Source organism: Drosophila sechellia, chromosome 3L, assembly GCF_004382195.2.
Source record: "Drosophila sechellia strain sech25 chromosome 3L, ASM438219v1, whole genome shotgun sequence".
Classification (NCBI taxonomy): domain Eukaryota; kingdom Metazoa; phylum Arthropoda; class Insecta; order Diptera; family Drosophilidae; genus Drosophila; species Drosophila sechellia.
Window position 1 is genome coordinate 2,971,528 of NC_045951.1, and position 16,336 is coordinate 2,987,863.

The 16,336-nt window shown below is 42.5% G+C and overlaps 2 protein-coding genes across 2 annotated transcripts; both read left to right on the forward strand.

The window, feature by feature from the left end:
• The first annotated feature begins 812 nt into the window (after positions 1–812).
• On the forward strand, positions 813–3,258 carry LOC6610536 (carnitine O-palmitoyltransferase 2, mitochondrial). Its single transcript, XM_002035080.2, has 3 exons — positions 813–1,977; positions 2,039–2,833; positions 2,944–3,258. Exons 1-3 carry the CDS (start codon positions 914–916, stop codon positions 3,086–3,088), a joined length of 2,004 nt encoding a protein of 667 aa, XP_002035116.1. The 5' UTR covers positions 813–913; the 3' UTR covers positions 3,089–3,258.
• Positions 3,259–14,859: 11,601 nt separating this feature from the next.
• LOC6610537 (actin-binding Rho-activating protein) lies at positions 14,860–15,836 on the forward strand. Its single transcript, XM_002035081.2, has 2 exons — positions 14,860–14,954; positions 15,023–15,836. Exons 1-2 carry the CDS (start codon positions 14,940–14,942, stop codon positions 15,545–15,547), a joined length of 540 nt encoding a protein of 179 aa, XP_002035117.2. The 5' UTR covers positions 14,860–14,939; the 3' UTR covers positions 15,548–15,836.
• Positions 15,837–16,336: the final 500 nt, after the last annotated feature.

Here is a 16,336-nt window from a genome sequence, read left to right on the forward strand (position 1 = left end):
GTCGACGTTTGCGGAATAAAATCCACTGCCCCTCAATTCCTCAAATTAAGTAAAGTGAGTAGGGGAATCCCCTTTTCCATTTAAATTTGCATAAGAGGCATCGGCGAATGCGGATGCGGATGAGGATGCGGATGGGTTGCAGTGTAATTGGGCGAAGTGAAATTGCGTTAATATTTAACAAGCCAGCGAAAGTGCAAAAGCGAAGCGCATTAAATGCGGAAAAGGGATACGGAAACGTCGTCCTTCGGGGCAAAGTGCGAAATTATGCGGAATTCAGGGAGATCCGCAAACCCCTTGCTTTGCGAGCACGGCCCTCAAATGCTAAATGTTAGCCATAAGGTCAGCCAATGTGAAACTCGAGCCGTGAAAGTAAAATGTTTGACCCCAAAGAGCAGCGCTGATTTTGAGTGGTAATTTAATTTCTCATTATCGTCGTTATTGTAATTCAATAAAATCATGACAATTCGAAATTTCGTGCCCACCATGTGAATGCAAAGTGATTAATTCAATTTATAGTGCTATTAATGTTGAGAAACCAAATTTATTATAGGCAATTGGAAAAAAAATAATAAAAAAATATTAAACATGTATTGTAAGCCATAAAATATAGTTTAGTTATACATAATAATAATAAAAATCCGAAAACATATATTTATCGTAAATTTCAAACAAATACGATATTTGAATATTTTGGCGCCATTACAGTTACTGAAAAATACCAAAAATACCGCAAAAAAATACGTACGCTATCTATCGATGACGACGATCAGCTGTGATCATCTATGGCGAACAGCTGATCTAGCTCGCGAATTTTCAATTTGTTGTTGCACTTTCTGTTTTGGACTTTGAAACGTCGCCTCTCGAGCTTAAACAACAATAGTTACCCAATTTGAAAGCCATCGAGTGGATAGCCATGTTCCGGACCCGGGTGCACCGTAATCTGTCGTGGATATCGACGAATTCGTCGAGGACAACGACCACTCATGGCCAGCACTACCAGTACCTGCAATGTTCCAAGCTGCCAACGCTGTACTTTCAGCGCTCCTTGCCGCGATTGCCCATTCCGCTGCTGGAGAACAGCTGTCGACGTTTCCTGGAGGCCACCAAGCCACTGCTCTCCCCGGCGGAGCAGGCGGAGACCCAGCAAACGGTGGAGCAGTTCCGCCAGGGGATCGGCATGGAACTCCACGCCAAACTCAAGAGCCATGATGCAGAGAACAAGCATACCAGCTACATCTCGCAGCCCTGGTTCGACATGTATCTGGCCGATCGAGCTCCCCTGCCCCTCAACTATAATCCGCTGCTGGTGATGAAGAGCGACACGCGACCGGAGTACCAGCAACAGGTGGTTAGGGCTACCAACCTGATCATCAGCTCGCTGCGTTTCTGGCGATCTCTGCAGTCGGATCTCCTAGAGCCGGAGGTATACCACATGAACGCCAAGAAGAGCGACACTGCCAGCTACCGCCGGTGGATGAAGGTGGCACCCAAAGCCTTTGCCACCTACGCGTCTTATGCCTTTAAGGCCTTCCCGCTGGACATGAGCCAGTACAACCGGCTTTTTGGCACCTCCAGGATTCCTAGGATCGGCAAAGACGAGCTGGTTCAGTCACCGGACGCCAAGCACATTCTGGTAATGCGACGCGGTCACATGTACGCCGTGAATGTACTGGACTCGAGTGGATACATCGAGAGTCCCAGTGTGATTCTGGGTAGACTGAGGGCTGTGCTTAAGCTGGACTCAGATCGTGAGGCAGCCAGCGTTCCACTTGGTGTTCTGACCGCCGGACAGCGTGATGAGTGGGCCAAAACAAGGCAGCAGTTTGTTAGCAACTCCAAAAATGCCGATCTTCTGGAGAGAGAGGTGGATGCGGCTCTGTTCTGCGTTTGTCTGGATGGCGAAGAAGATGGAGTCTTTGACGAAAACCAGCAGGAGCCGCTCCTCAAGCATTTGCTGGCGGGAAAAGCGCAGAATCGGTAAGCAGTCGAAATTATGTAAAGCCTGCCTGATTCACAAAGTCATCCTGTTCTTTTACAGTTGGTTCGACAAATCCATTTCCCTGCTTATAAGTGCGGATGGAACAACGGCTATAAACTTCGAGCACTCGTGGGGCGATGGAGTGGCTGTGCTTCGCTACTTTAACGAGCTCTACAAGGACACTTTGAAGCAGCCGTTTGTATCCACGGAGACAGTGCACACTCCCGCCGAAGGCGATTTTGCCAACGTGCGGCCCATCAACTTCGAGATCGACGATGCCACCAAGTCGGCCGTTTCGGAGGCTTATAATAAAAACGCCAGCATTGTGGATAATCTGGACATGAATCTGCTGAAGTACCCACACATCAACAAGCCCACATGCAAGCACTATGGCCTGAGTCCGGACTCCATCATTCAGCTGTCCTTCCAGCTGGCTTATCGCCAAGCCTACAGTGGCTATGTGGGCAGCTACGAGTCCTGCAGCACATCCGCCTTCCGACACGGTCGCACCGAAACGATGCGACCGTGCACCAACGCCACACGGGACTTTTGTGAAGCTATTCTCCAGCCGGAGAGGAGCAAGCCCAGCGCCGGAGAGCTCCGAGCGATGATCGACAATTGCAGCAAGGTGCATGGCCAGTTAACCAAGGAGGCGGCTATGGGCCAAGGCTTTGATCGGCATCTCTTTGCCCTCCGGCACACGGCCCAAAAGGAGGGAATACCAATTCCCGATCTCTATGAGACTGAGGCTTACAAGCGCATTAATAACAACATCATTAGTACCTCAACACTGGGATCAGATGCCCTGCTAGCGGGTTCCTTTGGTCCGGTGGTCAAGAATGGCTTCGGAATCGGGTAAGCCTTTCGAGATTGGGAATTTGAATATTCAAATGCAGCATCCATTTTTCAAGTTGCCTCGACAAATTGTTCAATAGCTGACAGTTGATAACCCATTATTCTTTCAGCTATTCGATTCAGAACGATTTTGCCGGCGCCATTGTCACCACGTACAAAAACCAGGCCGATGGGAAGGTGTTCATAGACAGTCTGGAAACGGCATTTGATAAAATTTGCGCTGTCATCCAGCAGAGCAGCAGTAGCAAGAAGTAGGAGGAAATCCTGAGGAGTCCGACCCCGAATCCAATGAATATGGCTTTAACGTAACAGGGAGATTTATTTTGATGCTTTTACATTGTATCCCATGTGTCTGAATTGCAATATCTTATTCCTAGCTCTACAATTTATAGATTATACACTGAAAACATTCTACCCCATCTAAAGCATCTGTGTCTTTGCTTTTATCCCCGCTGCTGTAATGGCTTTTGCGGCTGATGGGATAATAAATTGGCTAACATATTGTTGGGATGCTGCTGGCTTGACATTTGCAATTGAATACTAGAAAAAATTTACGATTTAAAACAATGCTAAAAAAACTTTAAAGTAAAGAGATGTGTCTGTGCAATTCCTGCTCAGAGAGCGAGTTTAAGTTTATATTAAAATTGGTTTCCTTGCGAACTCAAGAACATAGAGTTATGATAAACGAGCTGAAGTAAAATCGAACAAGTGTGGTTGAAAGCATTTAAGATTATTTTGCGTAAGAAAATGTTTTTTTAAAGAAAACGTCTTTCGATCCTTTGTTTCCCTAAGTAAAATCAAGACACACTTTTGAGTTGGTTTAACTATGGAGTCTCCTTTTAAGCATGCGTAAACTTTGACCTTTCATTGTCATTTAAGTTAAACAAGATGTGTGCCCACGCACACACTGTTCCCAACTTGTTTATCCCGGAGTAAATGGGGGAAAACCCTTGCATTAAGCAGTTTCTGATTAAAGGTTTCCCACACGCTGACGCAGAAAACTTGGCCACCAACCCTTTGGGCCAAGTTGTTGATTTTCGATTTGTGTCAGCCGCACACGTCAATCGCGAACTCCGCCTAAACATGGCCAAAAGTTTATCAAAACGTTGCCTTTTGGGCTGGGAACGGGGATGTCGCTAAATGTGCTGACATTATCAGTTGATTTATCGTCAAATTTTGTGTCAACTGGCGTGGCGTTGTAAAAATTAATTAACTTGCTCGCCGAGTCTTCCTGATACGTACACGATTCCGCCTTAATGGGCGGCATTAAAAATTAAAAAGGAGACATTCCCGCGGCGGAGAGGTCATTAAAGCCAAGTAGACTCTTCTGCCAGTGGCGGACAATTAAAAACATATTATACTGACATGCTGGAAAGGATGTGCATGGGGATGTGGCTGTGGATGCGCAGTCTGTGTGTGGGAGGATGTGGGTCGATGATAAATGGGCGGTCGCCAGGATTTAATATTGCGCATACGCCGCCGACGCCCGACAGCTCATTAAATTATTCAAAAATGGGACTCAACTGCCCGTCCGTCCAGCTGGCTACATAGTTGTGGCATTATATGTATCCTAGTACATCATCCTGTTGGTCCATTGTGCTGCGGCATGCGACATGTGGCTGCGATAAAATGTCCTGACGTGAATCGCCTGCTGATGAGTTTCTGGCTCAGAGCGCCGTTTAACTTTCCACTTTTTAATCAAAATTGCGTTGAAAGTCAGAGGTCCGAAAACGCCAGGATGGAAATCAATAATTGTTCTCCTAATTGAATATTAATATTTAATTTTCGCTTTCTCGCTGTGTTAAAGAACGCATCATTAGGCCGGGCATCTGTTGCCAAACTTTTCCTGGGCAAGGGCTGACCGCAAATTGATTTATGGGTTCCACCCGGGTGGTGGAGAAGCCCCGCTGGATTTCAGCACTTGTCTTTTGTTCGTGGCAGGCAGCTTCAATTTGCGGCAGCAATAATATTTGTTCGACCACAGCAACCGCACGACCGCAAGGCTGTTAGCAACTTCTCAGTGTCCCAGACCACCGGCCACAGTGCGTATGCGTAATCTTGGTCAACCTATTGCCGCATGTTAATGCACTTGGGCCAAAGACAAGCCGCACTTCCGCACCACGGGCTAATGAGCAATTAATATGGAAATCAGTTTTGGCCATTACAAGGTGCCTGGCCAATTATGTTGCGAACTGGTCCGAATTAATGGCCAGGACATGTGGGAACGTGTCGGGAAATTACAACTGCCCGTTGGTCATAGGGTCTTCCGGAGTTAGATTTTATGCTCCAATTTGTAATGAGTTGCTAGAGTCCTTTGATACAGGTACTCGAATGTGCTCTGTATTCAGTTGGCAATTGTCATGACTAAAATTAAGCTGACCGTAATTTGGTTATGGTAACTCGGCTAAATGTGTTGATAGCCAACAACAACGTTGAAATAATTACCAGTTTTCCTCCCCCTTATTTTCAATAAAGGATCATAGTCTTAAAGGCTCTCGAATATCAAAGTGTCAGCTACTGGAAACGACGTCTTAAGCCCAGCCGCAATTTTTCAAGGGGAGCGTCCTTGTGTAATTAACATCAGATTTATGAGCAATTCATGGAAAATGTCTGCACAGGTGTCTGAAAAAGTACTTGAAACTCAATTCAAGCAGCTCGTGCTTGTGTTTAGCATTCAAGTTAATTGGTATTGCCGCAGGACATTTGGTGAGACATGAACGCAAACAATGAGCTGGCCCTTGGCATTTATAGCTGCAAAGCAGAATAATCATTTCTAATTGCCGGTAATTATTTACAAAATTAACAAATAGTGAATGAGCCAGCAGTGGAAACGAAAGCCAAAGGAAAATTAGCACAACAAAATTGGTGAAAATATATTTCTTTAGGGGAAAACAAGAACCAAGAAATGCGCCAAAATGAGGTAAAAACTATTTGAGTTCGCTTTCTGGCTATTGATTCACTTTCCGTTGGTTGGATGTCAGCCAGTTTTTCCGAGAGAGGAGAACAAAAAATTCAACTTGAGGTAGTCGGATATTGGGTACATTTGTTTATAAACATTTTGGTAAACAAAGGTAATTAAAAAAAAGCCGAACGAAAGATAAAAGTAAATAAATGTGGGGAGAACAACAATTTTATAGTTACACATTATATCGACTTAGGCAAAGAAAAAAGAAATAAAAGCACAACTTATAAACATTCAAACTTTTGTCAGCTACTTTGAATGTATAAGTAGCGAAAATCAAAAGTGATTGTTAATGTTTATGACATTAGCAGGTAATTAATTGCATGGAAACGCAAAAACGATTTAAAATCGAAAATTTTCATAATAATTGAACGGAAACTGTTCTTGACTGTGCGGACATTGGGTGAACATTGTTATAATTTTGTAGGGACTTGCATACATAAACAATTTTAATTGGATGTGTAGTATTTATTTTAGAAAAATATAAAAACAAAAGAACGTCCATAAGTCGGCAACATTTGAGTATAAACATATCCCTTAGCATCATGTGGCCAAGACACTTGTTGTGTGCGCCGTTGCGGGATAAATGCAAATGTTTAGGGACACGGCCAACGGCGCGTATGAGTCATTTTTAATTAAGATGTCAGTCACACAATGGTCCTTAGGCTCGTGCCCTATCTGCCCGGCAACTGGAGCATGTATCTGCCGCATCCTGGACGATTAACCCCATGCAACCACGTGGCAGCCAAGGGGCCAAGTCTATTAACTTGAGCCACAAAGCTGGCTATTGTTGCGCAACTCGAGTCAGGACGAGTCTATTGTGCCTCGTCACACATGTGGCATACTTATTTACATTTCCACATGCCCGGTGCCACAGTTTTATTATCATCGTGGGCTCATCACTCAGTGAAACTTGAGTTCTATTCGCTGGAGCCAAGGAAGCGGAAGCCACGCACTCAAGGATGTGCCCCACCTCCTCCCTGGCGGAGGTTAATTCAATTTACCGCCTCGTATGCCTCAAATTTTTGTGATTGTCTCGGCACACACACGTCCAATTGGAGCAGCCATTCGGAAATGCAATTTACCACCAAACGCGAAAAAGTTTTGAACATTTTTGCCCGCCCCGAAACACTCGCGCATTGGCGCCAAAAAGTTTCACAATTCACTGGGGCGAAAGTGCTCAGAGCTCAACGCTCCAGCCGGAAGGATCTGGCTCATAGAGTATTCATGAAATTTTAGTTGCCATTTGCTTATGCCCACACCCTGTGATTTAAAGCTTTGCGTGGCATTTGAGATACTTTGCTTTCTCGATTTCATTGGATTTATAAGGCAATAAATACAAATTTTTGAAACTAGCTGAGCTCAATTCAGTTATTATTTATTACACTTCAACACGAAAAAATAATGAGTGAAATACATTGCATGATTTTTAAATACAAAGAGCTTAAAAATTGAACATCTTGTGTTCATCCCATTGACTACAAAATATGGTAGTTTACGCAATACTACTAACTTGACAATTCATCTCTGTTCATGCCTGAGTTTCCGCCCAAGCTATATATAGTTTCATGTATCTGAGACCACAGCAAACGAGCGCCAACTTCAAAGCAACATTTGATTTATGGACAATGGAAATGTCTGAGCCCAAGAACAGGCGACAGCCAAATGGGAGCTGGCTTCGAGCAGAAGTTATGATGGCCCGAAGCGACACCGCCATTTCCCCCCTCAAGTGCGTAACTTTCCATTTGGAGCATGGATATATAAAGAAAAATTTTACAATTACGTCTAGCAAATTATTTACATTGCAATCATAGCCCCGAATACTTCACTTTACCACTACAAAAATAGTACTATGCAGCTAAATAGTTAAATATAACGTTAGGAATTAAATTATGAAATTTCTTGGCTCATCATGGCAATATTTTTCCCCAGTGTATCCGGCTGAGTTGCACGTAGAACACTCACATTCTCGTTGGCTTGCCAACTTTACGGCCGGTAAATGGAAGGGGGCGTGGTCCGGGGCAGTGGGCCGGCGAATAAACAAAAAACACATTGACCTCGCCCAAGAATATTGCAAGCCATGCAATAATTCTGCTACTGGCCTTTATGAGGCAGTTGTGTTTCGTCTGGCCGGGATTTCATTACTCCAGCGTATCCTTTATAAAAGGGAAAGCTTGGCACCCTCGAAAACTAACCAAACGTGCGGAAGTCACATTTTTTCGAAGGTGAGGGGTGGTGGGTATCTGGGTCAAGTGTCTCGTATTTCATTGTAGTAATTACATATCGCTTTGCCTCTGGCTGCGTTTTACCCAGAGATCTGGAATTTCAACCGTTTTGACCTTGTCAAGCTGGAAAATGTGATTTTGCCATCGCTCAGTGCAATGGAAATGCAGCTGACAGGGAAAATATGGATAGTGGTGGTGGTGCTGGTGGTGGGGTTGGTGCCGATGGGAATTGATTTTACAACCGCGGCGACCGAAATCCGCAAACATTTTCGCATCGAAGTCACAATTGCCACACACTCGTGCCGCGAGTATATTGACCTTCGGTCCGAAGGACCCTCCTCTGGCCACGTCATCATCGACTGCCTCCGCTGGCCAAGAAAATAGGGACTAGCATGTTTTCGCCATAAAGCAGCAAAGCGGTTATTCCTGTTAGCCATCAACAAAGCAACCCCCACTTCCCCATCACGAGCTCTGCCATTGTTGTCGTCTCAACTCGCTGGCAAGTGATGTGTGCAAAGTGGAGATGACGCATACGCCCCGTCCGCCGCTCGCGAAACAAGGCCAGCTGCAGCTAAACGTTGCAGGCAATTAACCGTTTAATTTGAAGGCAGTGTCTAACCCGTTTTGGAAAACGGAAAATTCAATTTCAAGAAAGCTAATCAAGGGCTTCAACTCAAATTTGTGCACAGCAGGAAAACAGGTCCGTGGGCTAACTTCAAAATTATTTCGGCTTATGATTTGCAGCTTCAGGCTCATTATACTTAATTTTGTATTGTTTATCAAACTAATAAAGACTCCATAATTGTTTCTTTAAAATAATTATTAATGCTTTAATGGCTTTGCAGACTGATATTTATTAACCCCGCAAATTTCAGTGGCTTCTTCGTTCTGACATTATTATACTTTGCTAATTTTTTCCTTTGTGTAGACTATTTTTAGAAGGGAATCGGTGTGGAAGAGCCTTATCCTGGCAGCCGGAATACTAGGCAATTTGCATAAATTTAACATGAATCAATGCTGCACAAGGAAAAGCGGGCGGGAAAGCCAGACGGGGGAACCATAAAACGGCGAAAGTAGGGAAATGCGTGAGCGAACAATGAATGAATGATTCAAACACACAGAGTGCACACACATACATACATACAATCATACATAGGCAGTTATGAGAGGGCGTGAATGGCCTACGCCTAAATAAATCAATAGGGAAACCAGCCACAGCGCGTAAATTAAGCCGAGGAAAATTGAAGGAAAATTGAAGTACGCCACATAAAAGCAGCCAGCCATTTTCATAGCCGACGAAAATGTATGCAGATGCGATGAGGTATCCCTAATCCCCGTGTAATGCCAGCTAATTTCGAATATGTCTGACTGAATGTGAATTTCTTTACCAAGAAAGCATATTAAATCTAGCAATTGCAGAATTTAGGTTTAATAAATGACGCTAAAATGTTTTATGTTCAAGGAAGTGCAATGTTATTGGTAACATTAAAACATATTTAAATTAAATGAACGTAAATTCCAGTTTATTAAGCTAAACGGAAACTGTTAGTCATTTTTAATTAGAAGAACGAATAAAATATTTAATGGAAAGTATTTAATATCTAATAAATATTAATTACATATCAACATATCAATAATCAACATATATGATTACGTAGGAAAAAATGCATAAATTAATTTGCAAAACCAAATCAAAACAGCTTGTAGCATTAAATATTTAACAAGGGTTTTCGATTTTTTTTAATTGCCTAACAGTAATTAAATTCTATTTATGTTTTGATTGCATTCAATTCAATTACAGCTTTTGCATTTGAGAGTATAAAAACATGAACTTTGTGAGTACAATTTCGAATAACAAATTAGTGCCTCTCTAAAACGTTTTTATGGATGAATTGTTCACAGCGATATGTTTCTTATTATGTGATATGTTAGGTTTATTCATTTCTCAAAAAGCAGTTCCAAGTTTATTTCCCACTAAAAATCTTATGTCATCTTGTTCTAGAATGTAACAATGCTGCTTGAAATTCATTTGAGGTTCAGTTACATAACAATAAATTATGATTTTTTTATTATTTTGAATGAGACCAGTTGATAGCCACTTAAGAGTTACATTTGGCATGACCTTGAGCATGATTTTACCCTACCTAAAAGGGTAACCTCGAATTTTGTACAACTCGCTTACTAATTGTAAGACTTAATTCTTCATATATAGGATTTTTAAGTCTTTGCTATATATGACTAGACCACAATTCAGATTGAAGACCATATTAATAAAGTGCAATATTTTCGAAGTTTTTCAAGACTTCAACTCCAAAGGACTCCTTCCCTCTTCTTTGCTTTTGACGTCATGTTGTTTATGGTATCTCATAACTACGGCCTGCAAGTCGGGACCCAGAATATCCATAATATTTTCTGGGCTGTTATTTTTGCAGCTATTTCTTGGCCGTTGGGAGGCGGCGCAGTTGGAATTTAAATATGTAATTAAGTCCGCGGGACAAGGGGCTAGGAAAATGGCCAAGGAAAATCGCTCGTTGCTGGGCAACGCATATTAAAATGAGTTTTTATTCCCATTTCCCTTCGCCAAGATAAGGGGGGCCAAAAATAATTTGTGGCTCGTCGATGACCGCATGGCACTAGGCTAATGAAAATTAAATTGAATATGCGGCTGCCCGTTATAATGGAATCCAATGGCCACATGATTGGGTCGCAGTTGCGTGCAAATCATGGCCGCGATTAAGTGCAAATGAAGCCTGATTAATTGCCAGCCGATTGCAGCGCCCTCCTTCCAGCCCTGGAATTATAGCCACAAAGATCCGCTGGCCCAGTGCAAACAAAAGGCCAGCAATTGTCATATTTTACGGCCACTTTTGCTGGCCTTGGTCCGCCATTGTTCCGGTGGCACGCATAAAAAGCCAAAGTTGCGACCATGAAAATTCATGGCTAGACCGACATTTTACTTGCTGATGGTTGGAATATTAGTGCTGGATCGCAGGAATTCAATATAGCCGTAGGCGTAGGAGGTTTTTAATAAGCTGAAACAAAAATTTTTTTGTTACATTTTTGTGCTAGACAAGCCATTTAAACATTAGCTTAAGGAGCACATCACAAAATCAAGAAATACAAGTTATCTATACCCCAATTATAAATGTTTTGGATATTAAAAGAAGCATTGAAACATTGAACATAAGACATTTATATTTACTCCACATGACCGGCTTTTATTTAAATACAAAGTAGTTAAGGAACTTCAAACATTAATCCTTTAAGCTAGATGGCCTACTTTACATACTATCATAAATTGCAGCTACTAAAAATAATATAAAATATTAAACGCGTGAATTACCGCGCATTTGGTTTGGCCATAATATTTTTGTGCAGGTTTTTATTGGCTTTTCCTAATTCGAATTGATGTAAAGTATTAAAAAATCAAGTTGTAATGGCCCATAAAAATATGAAAACGCATATACAAATTTCTGTATGGACGGGTTTACAGCTGAAGTGTTTCAAAAGCTGCAAACTACCCGTATATAAGCTCATTGGATTCTGCCGATTGGCTTAAAGGCTTTCGCGTTCATTGGCAGGTCATAAAACCCTTGGCAACAACAAGGCCAACAGTGTGTCAATAAAAGTGTCAATCAAATCAATGAAACAGGCTAGCAATTTTTCATGCTCCCGAGCACATACACTATGCACAGAGAGAAAATTCGCGAAGCAACAATGTTGCTTTCCAACTATTTTCTGGGAAGCAAAGCCAAGAAATACATAAAATGTGAAAAGAGCTCACCAACTCCAGTCAAGAAAGTTTTTTTTTGTGCAGTGCATCACCCACACACTTACACATTTCAGGCACCGGCTGTTGCATATTTTTTGGGGGAAAAAACTAGAGATATCACAACAAAAGGACATAAAAACATTGTGGCAATGCTCGCCCCTTTTTTCCCACTTCATGTTGACTTGACTAATTTTTTGTGATCGAAGTTTGGTTTATTTCGATTGGGTTTTTGTTTTATTTACGAGGTCATCAGCTGTCTGTTGTGCTGGCGAAAGTTGATTTGATTTTCGGCGACCGTTCAGTGCACATCGGTGATATTAAACGCTCTGATTATGACAGACTAGGCCAAAAAGGCCATAAACCAGACCCTGGCAGCTGCCAAATGAAGCTGAAAAAATGCAACGACCAGATGTCCCCTTTGGGTTTTTCGTATGCAAAAGGAAAATCCAAAGCGGAATGCGTTTATTTATCAAACTTTGACTGGAGCCAGACCGAAGGAAAACACAAAATAAATCGCTTTGTCGTTTCGTCCAAAAGTTATAAATGACACAAATTTTGAGTCGAATAGCTTTGTCTTCGTTTTGGCGAACAGTGAAATGGGTTAGAGAAAGGATATACTATGTACGTACAACAAAAAACGGAGTTGAAACCTCGAGCGATGATCGCAGGATATTAAACAAGTTGAGGGTCCTTTGAAAGAAACCAAAAAACAGGTGTTAACCGCAGACCATATAAATTTGTCTCTCGCTCAATGAAAACGGCGAATTAGGCAGCAATTTGTAAATCCAATGCTCACCCCGAAAATTTATTGCCAAACGTGCCGCACATAAAATTCACCCAGCCAAGACAGTTTTCCCTCACTTCTTTCTTCTCTTGGTTTCTTTATATTTTTTGTTGCATTTGCGGAAAATTGTTTTACATTACAGCCAGCTTTAAATTGAATAATGCGTCGGGGATTTTCTTGGGGGCCAATACAAACAACACATAAATTCTTAGGGGCCATATGCAGACATGGTAGGTTCTTAAGTGCCTCTAGACAAAGGGGCGGGGATAGCCAAACTGCCACTGACACTCCTTCGGTCGGAAAATGCAACTGGAAATCGGTCGGGAATAGCAAAAACATATGGCGAAATGGCGGAAGTACGAGCATATTGTCGCTCTGACAGATGGCGGGACTTAGTTACAGCTAGTGGTGGCAAAGGATTCACATTTATGAGACAAGTATGCGGCATTTTCAGCTTAAAGAAACCAAGTATCTGAGGAAAAAATGTAGATCTTTCTATTCTAACTAAATTAGTAACGTATGTAAAGCAGCAAGAAATGTTCTTTTGGATAGTTTATCTTTATAAGCATATTTTAAAATACAAAAATACAACTGAATTATTCTTTAAATTTGTGTTTAGTAGTGGAAATGTGCCTCATGGGTACCCATCCCATCACTAATGAAAAGTCGTTGCCCCTTGAACCTTTCAGAAATACCATATCATTGGGTGGTAAGCTGCTCTACAAATATTTCCTTTCGTTGCTGCAGCATTTGAAAGGTGGTTGGGTGGGCAAACACAGACTTCAAAGCTGTGGAAAGTCGCCGTGTTGGACTGCCAGAAATAAGCTGCTTTGCATTAAGTTTGCCCTGTGCCCACTTGATTTCATTTGTCATGCCGAGCCATAAATAACTAACGGCTAAGAAGAGGCGCCAAACGTTAATCACAGCAAGTGGAGGAAATCAAGAACAGACAACGGACCTGTGTCGAATTCGGGGGGAAAATCAAGGCAAAGCGGGGGAAAGTCCGGGAAACACCCGGCCAACACCACTAACCAAAGTCAACGTCTGACACCAGCATTAATTGCGCATTAATGTTTATTGCTTAACGGATGTGGAAGTGGCGCCATTTTGCCATTTGTCTGTTTTGTTTCATGTCCTCCGCGCTTCCACCACGATTTTCCTCCAGTGGAAAGGAAACTGAAACAGAAAAACCGCCGGAATACAGTTTTGATACCCTTCGAGGAAAGTCCTCGCTTAAAGCGTGATTTAACTTAATGCTTATTCGACGGAACTATTGGTTCATGCCCTCGGAAAGAAAATAATTGGATTGGCAGATTGTGTGACAGAATTTAATTGGAGCCTCCCGAGGCGGAGGGTATTTTAGATTTTATTGGTTTTGCTTGGGGCCACAATCTTGCTGGCTTTAACTAATAGTAATCCGAAGCTCTACGCTTGAACAGCACTTCAAGTTAGCTTTTTCTATTATTTCCTTCATTGAAAATTATGTTGTTCGATATAGTGAATAAACAATCGTTTTAAGTGTACATGGCATTTTCCAATTTGAATTCTGATGGAATTAAACGTATATTAAACCCTCGACTTGTGCTATTCGAGATTAGCTCTTATTATCTGGTAGCTTTCAATTCCTCGTTTTGTTTCATTAATTTCTCGCCATTCCTTTTTTTGCTACCACTCGGTCTCCCTGTCTCTGTGAAATTTGTTTTGTATTTCCGGCTGCACTGAGCTCCAAATACTTCCGGCGACTTGCGCGCCATTCGAGGCTTAAATTTATGGAGCTAGTTTGCGAGCTGTTTCCGCCGCATTGCCACATGGCTGCCACAGCCTGTGGAGTTGACTTAAGGCTGCACTAAAATCCAGCGAGTGGGTGAACCTGAATGTGGACTCGGATGTGGGTGTGGATCTTCCGGGGGGTTGGGAATTTAAAGCGACACATTGATTGATTATCCCTGGGCAAACTCGCGCCTGAATCTGAATCCTTTGATGCGGCTTGGAATTCATGCGATCCCTAATGAGATGCGTGTGTTTGCATCCATGTGGCTCGAACATATCCACCTAATTGTATCTACCCTTGCCTTGTCAATTATCCCTTTATATTTCTAAATTATCAGGTGAAAAATATCATAACATTGAAACTACATTTAAAGTTAGTTAATTAAGTTACCCAATAATATAACTATTTTACTTAACGCAATATGCTCCAGGGTAATAATATTTTCATAGCTTAAATAAGCATGTTGACCACACTTTTGACACCTGGCTGAAATGTTTGGTTCCCAGCTGGACACACAGTAGGCTTGCCTGCGGTTCGACACTGACAAACATTTTCGGCAAACAACCGTTCAAATTTCCAGCATAATTATAAAATGGCTGAAAGTCAGGTGAGTGGTCAGCCGGTCAGCGGCTTGATTCGCCAATTACCTTTGACCCTTGAAAATGCAAAATGCAGGATTCGTCGGTCTCGTCACGCATCACGCTCTTTAACCAACAAGCTGAGCAGCATAAGAACTGGATGATGATAAACCCCTTCGCCCATTACAACGTGAACGAGATGCCAAAGAGGACCTTTCCAGAGGAGGAATACGGCAGAGCTCCGGCGGGCAGTCTTTCCGAGCAGAGATCCTTGCAGGCGAATGTCCGTGCTCTGGAGGAGATCCTCCAACTGTGCGATATGATACAGAAATCCGGTCGTGATGATCCTATTGATGGGAGAAAAGTACTAGCTTTCGGGCAGCTATTTGAAACTTACAACGATATATCTGACAAATTGCTTGCCACTCTGTTGGGTGCCCGAAAGTATGGATTCGTGGACTTCAGCGGGGAAACCCTTTTTCAAGGTCGTGATGACACAGAACCCGTCCGCCTGCTTCGCCCCTTCGAGGAGCTCCAAGCCGAAATCATTGCCAAGGTCGCCGATCTGCGCTGCGATTTCACTGAAAAACCGGAGGAACCGACTCTGCTTCGCGAGGATTAGGTGATGTTTTCTGCTTAAAAGTGGGCCAGAAACTGTCATCTACCTTTGACCCGTTTCAAAACCACGCGCACGTGCTCGCCTCTAAGCCCTTTTGCTTATTGAATTAAAGTCTGGGTACCTGGCCAAAAGGCTTTTAACCAACAGCGATAACTCGCCAATCCCATCACGTATACGACAAGAGGGCCCCCTCGCAAACACCTGTCGCTGTGGTTTTTTAATAACACACCACCCCTGCGATTGTTTTACCTCCAGGAAATAAACAAATTATAGCCGACTTAGTTGAATTCCTTCACTCAGCTGACAAATTATGTTGAATTATTCGAGTAAATGGGAAAGCGGTAAGTCATTTGCTTTCTTGGCAATTCACTTGATGGGCGATAAGCGCGTTGGCACATTGTGAAAAAGTATAAAGGTGTTTTTTGCAATATAAGACTGTTTCCCCTCAATCATTAAGATATATATACCCTAAAATTTTTGGGTCTTAAAGTTCCTCTTTAATGGTATTCCCTGCTGGAATTTATTTCAATTTAAACGCGTCATGATGTTTCCACCCACTGTTTAAAGGCCGAAAATTCCGCTGCAGCGTGGGCGGTCGTGTAATATGCCGCTGATTTGATTTAACGATGAATTGAACACGCCCCCAGCCTGCGCCATTGATTCCTCACCTCAATCCCGGCCAGAAACATCAATTTTCGTGCTCTAAAGCCTGGCATCATATGATTGAATAATGAAAAGGGAATGGATGAGTTCCCGCTATTTGTGACACATAATTATGATGGAGCGAATGAA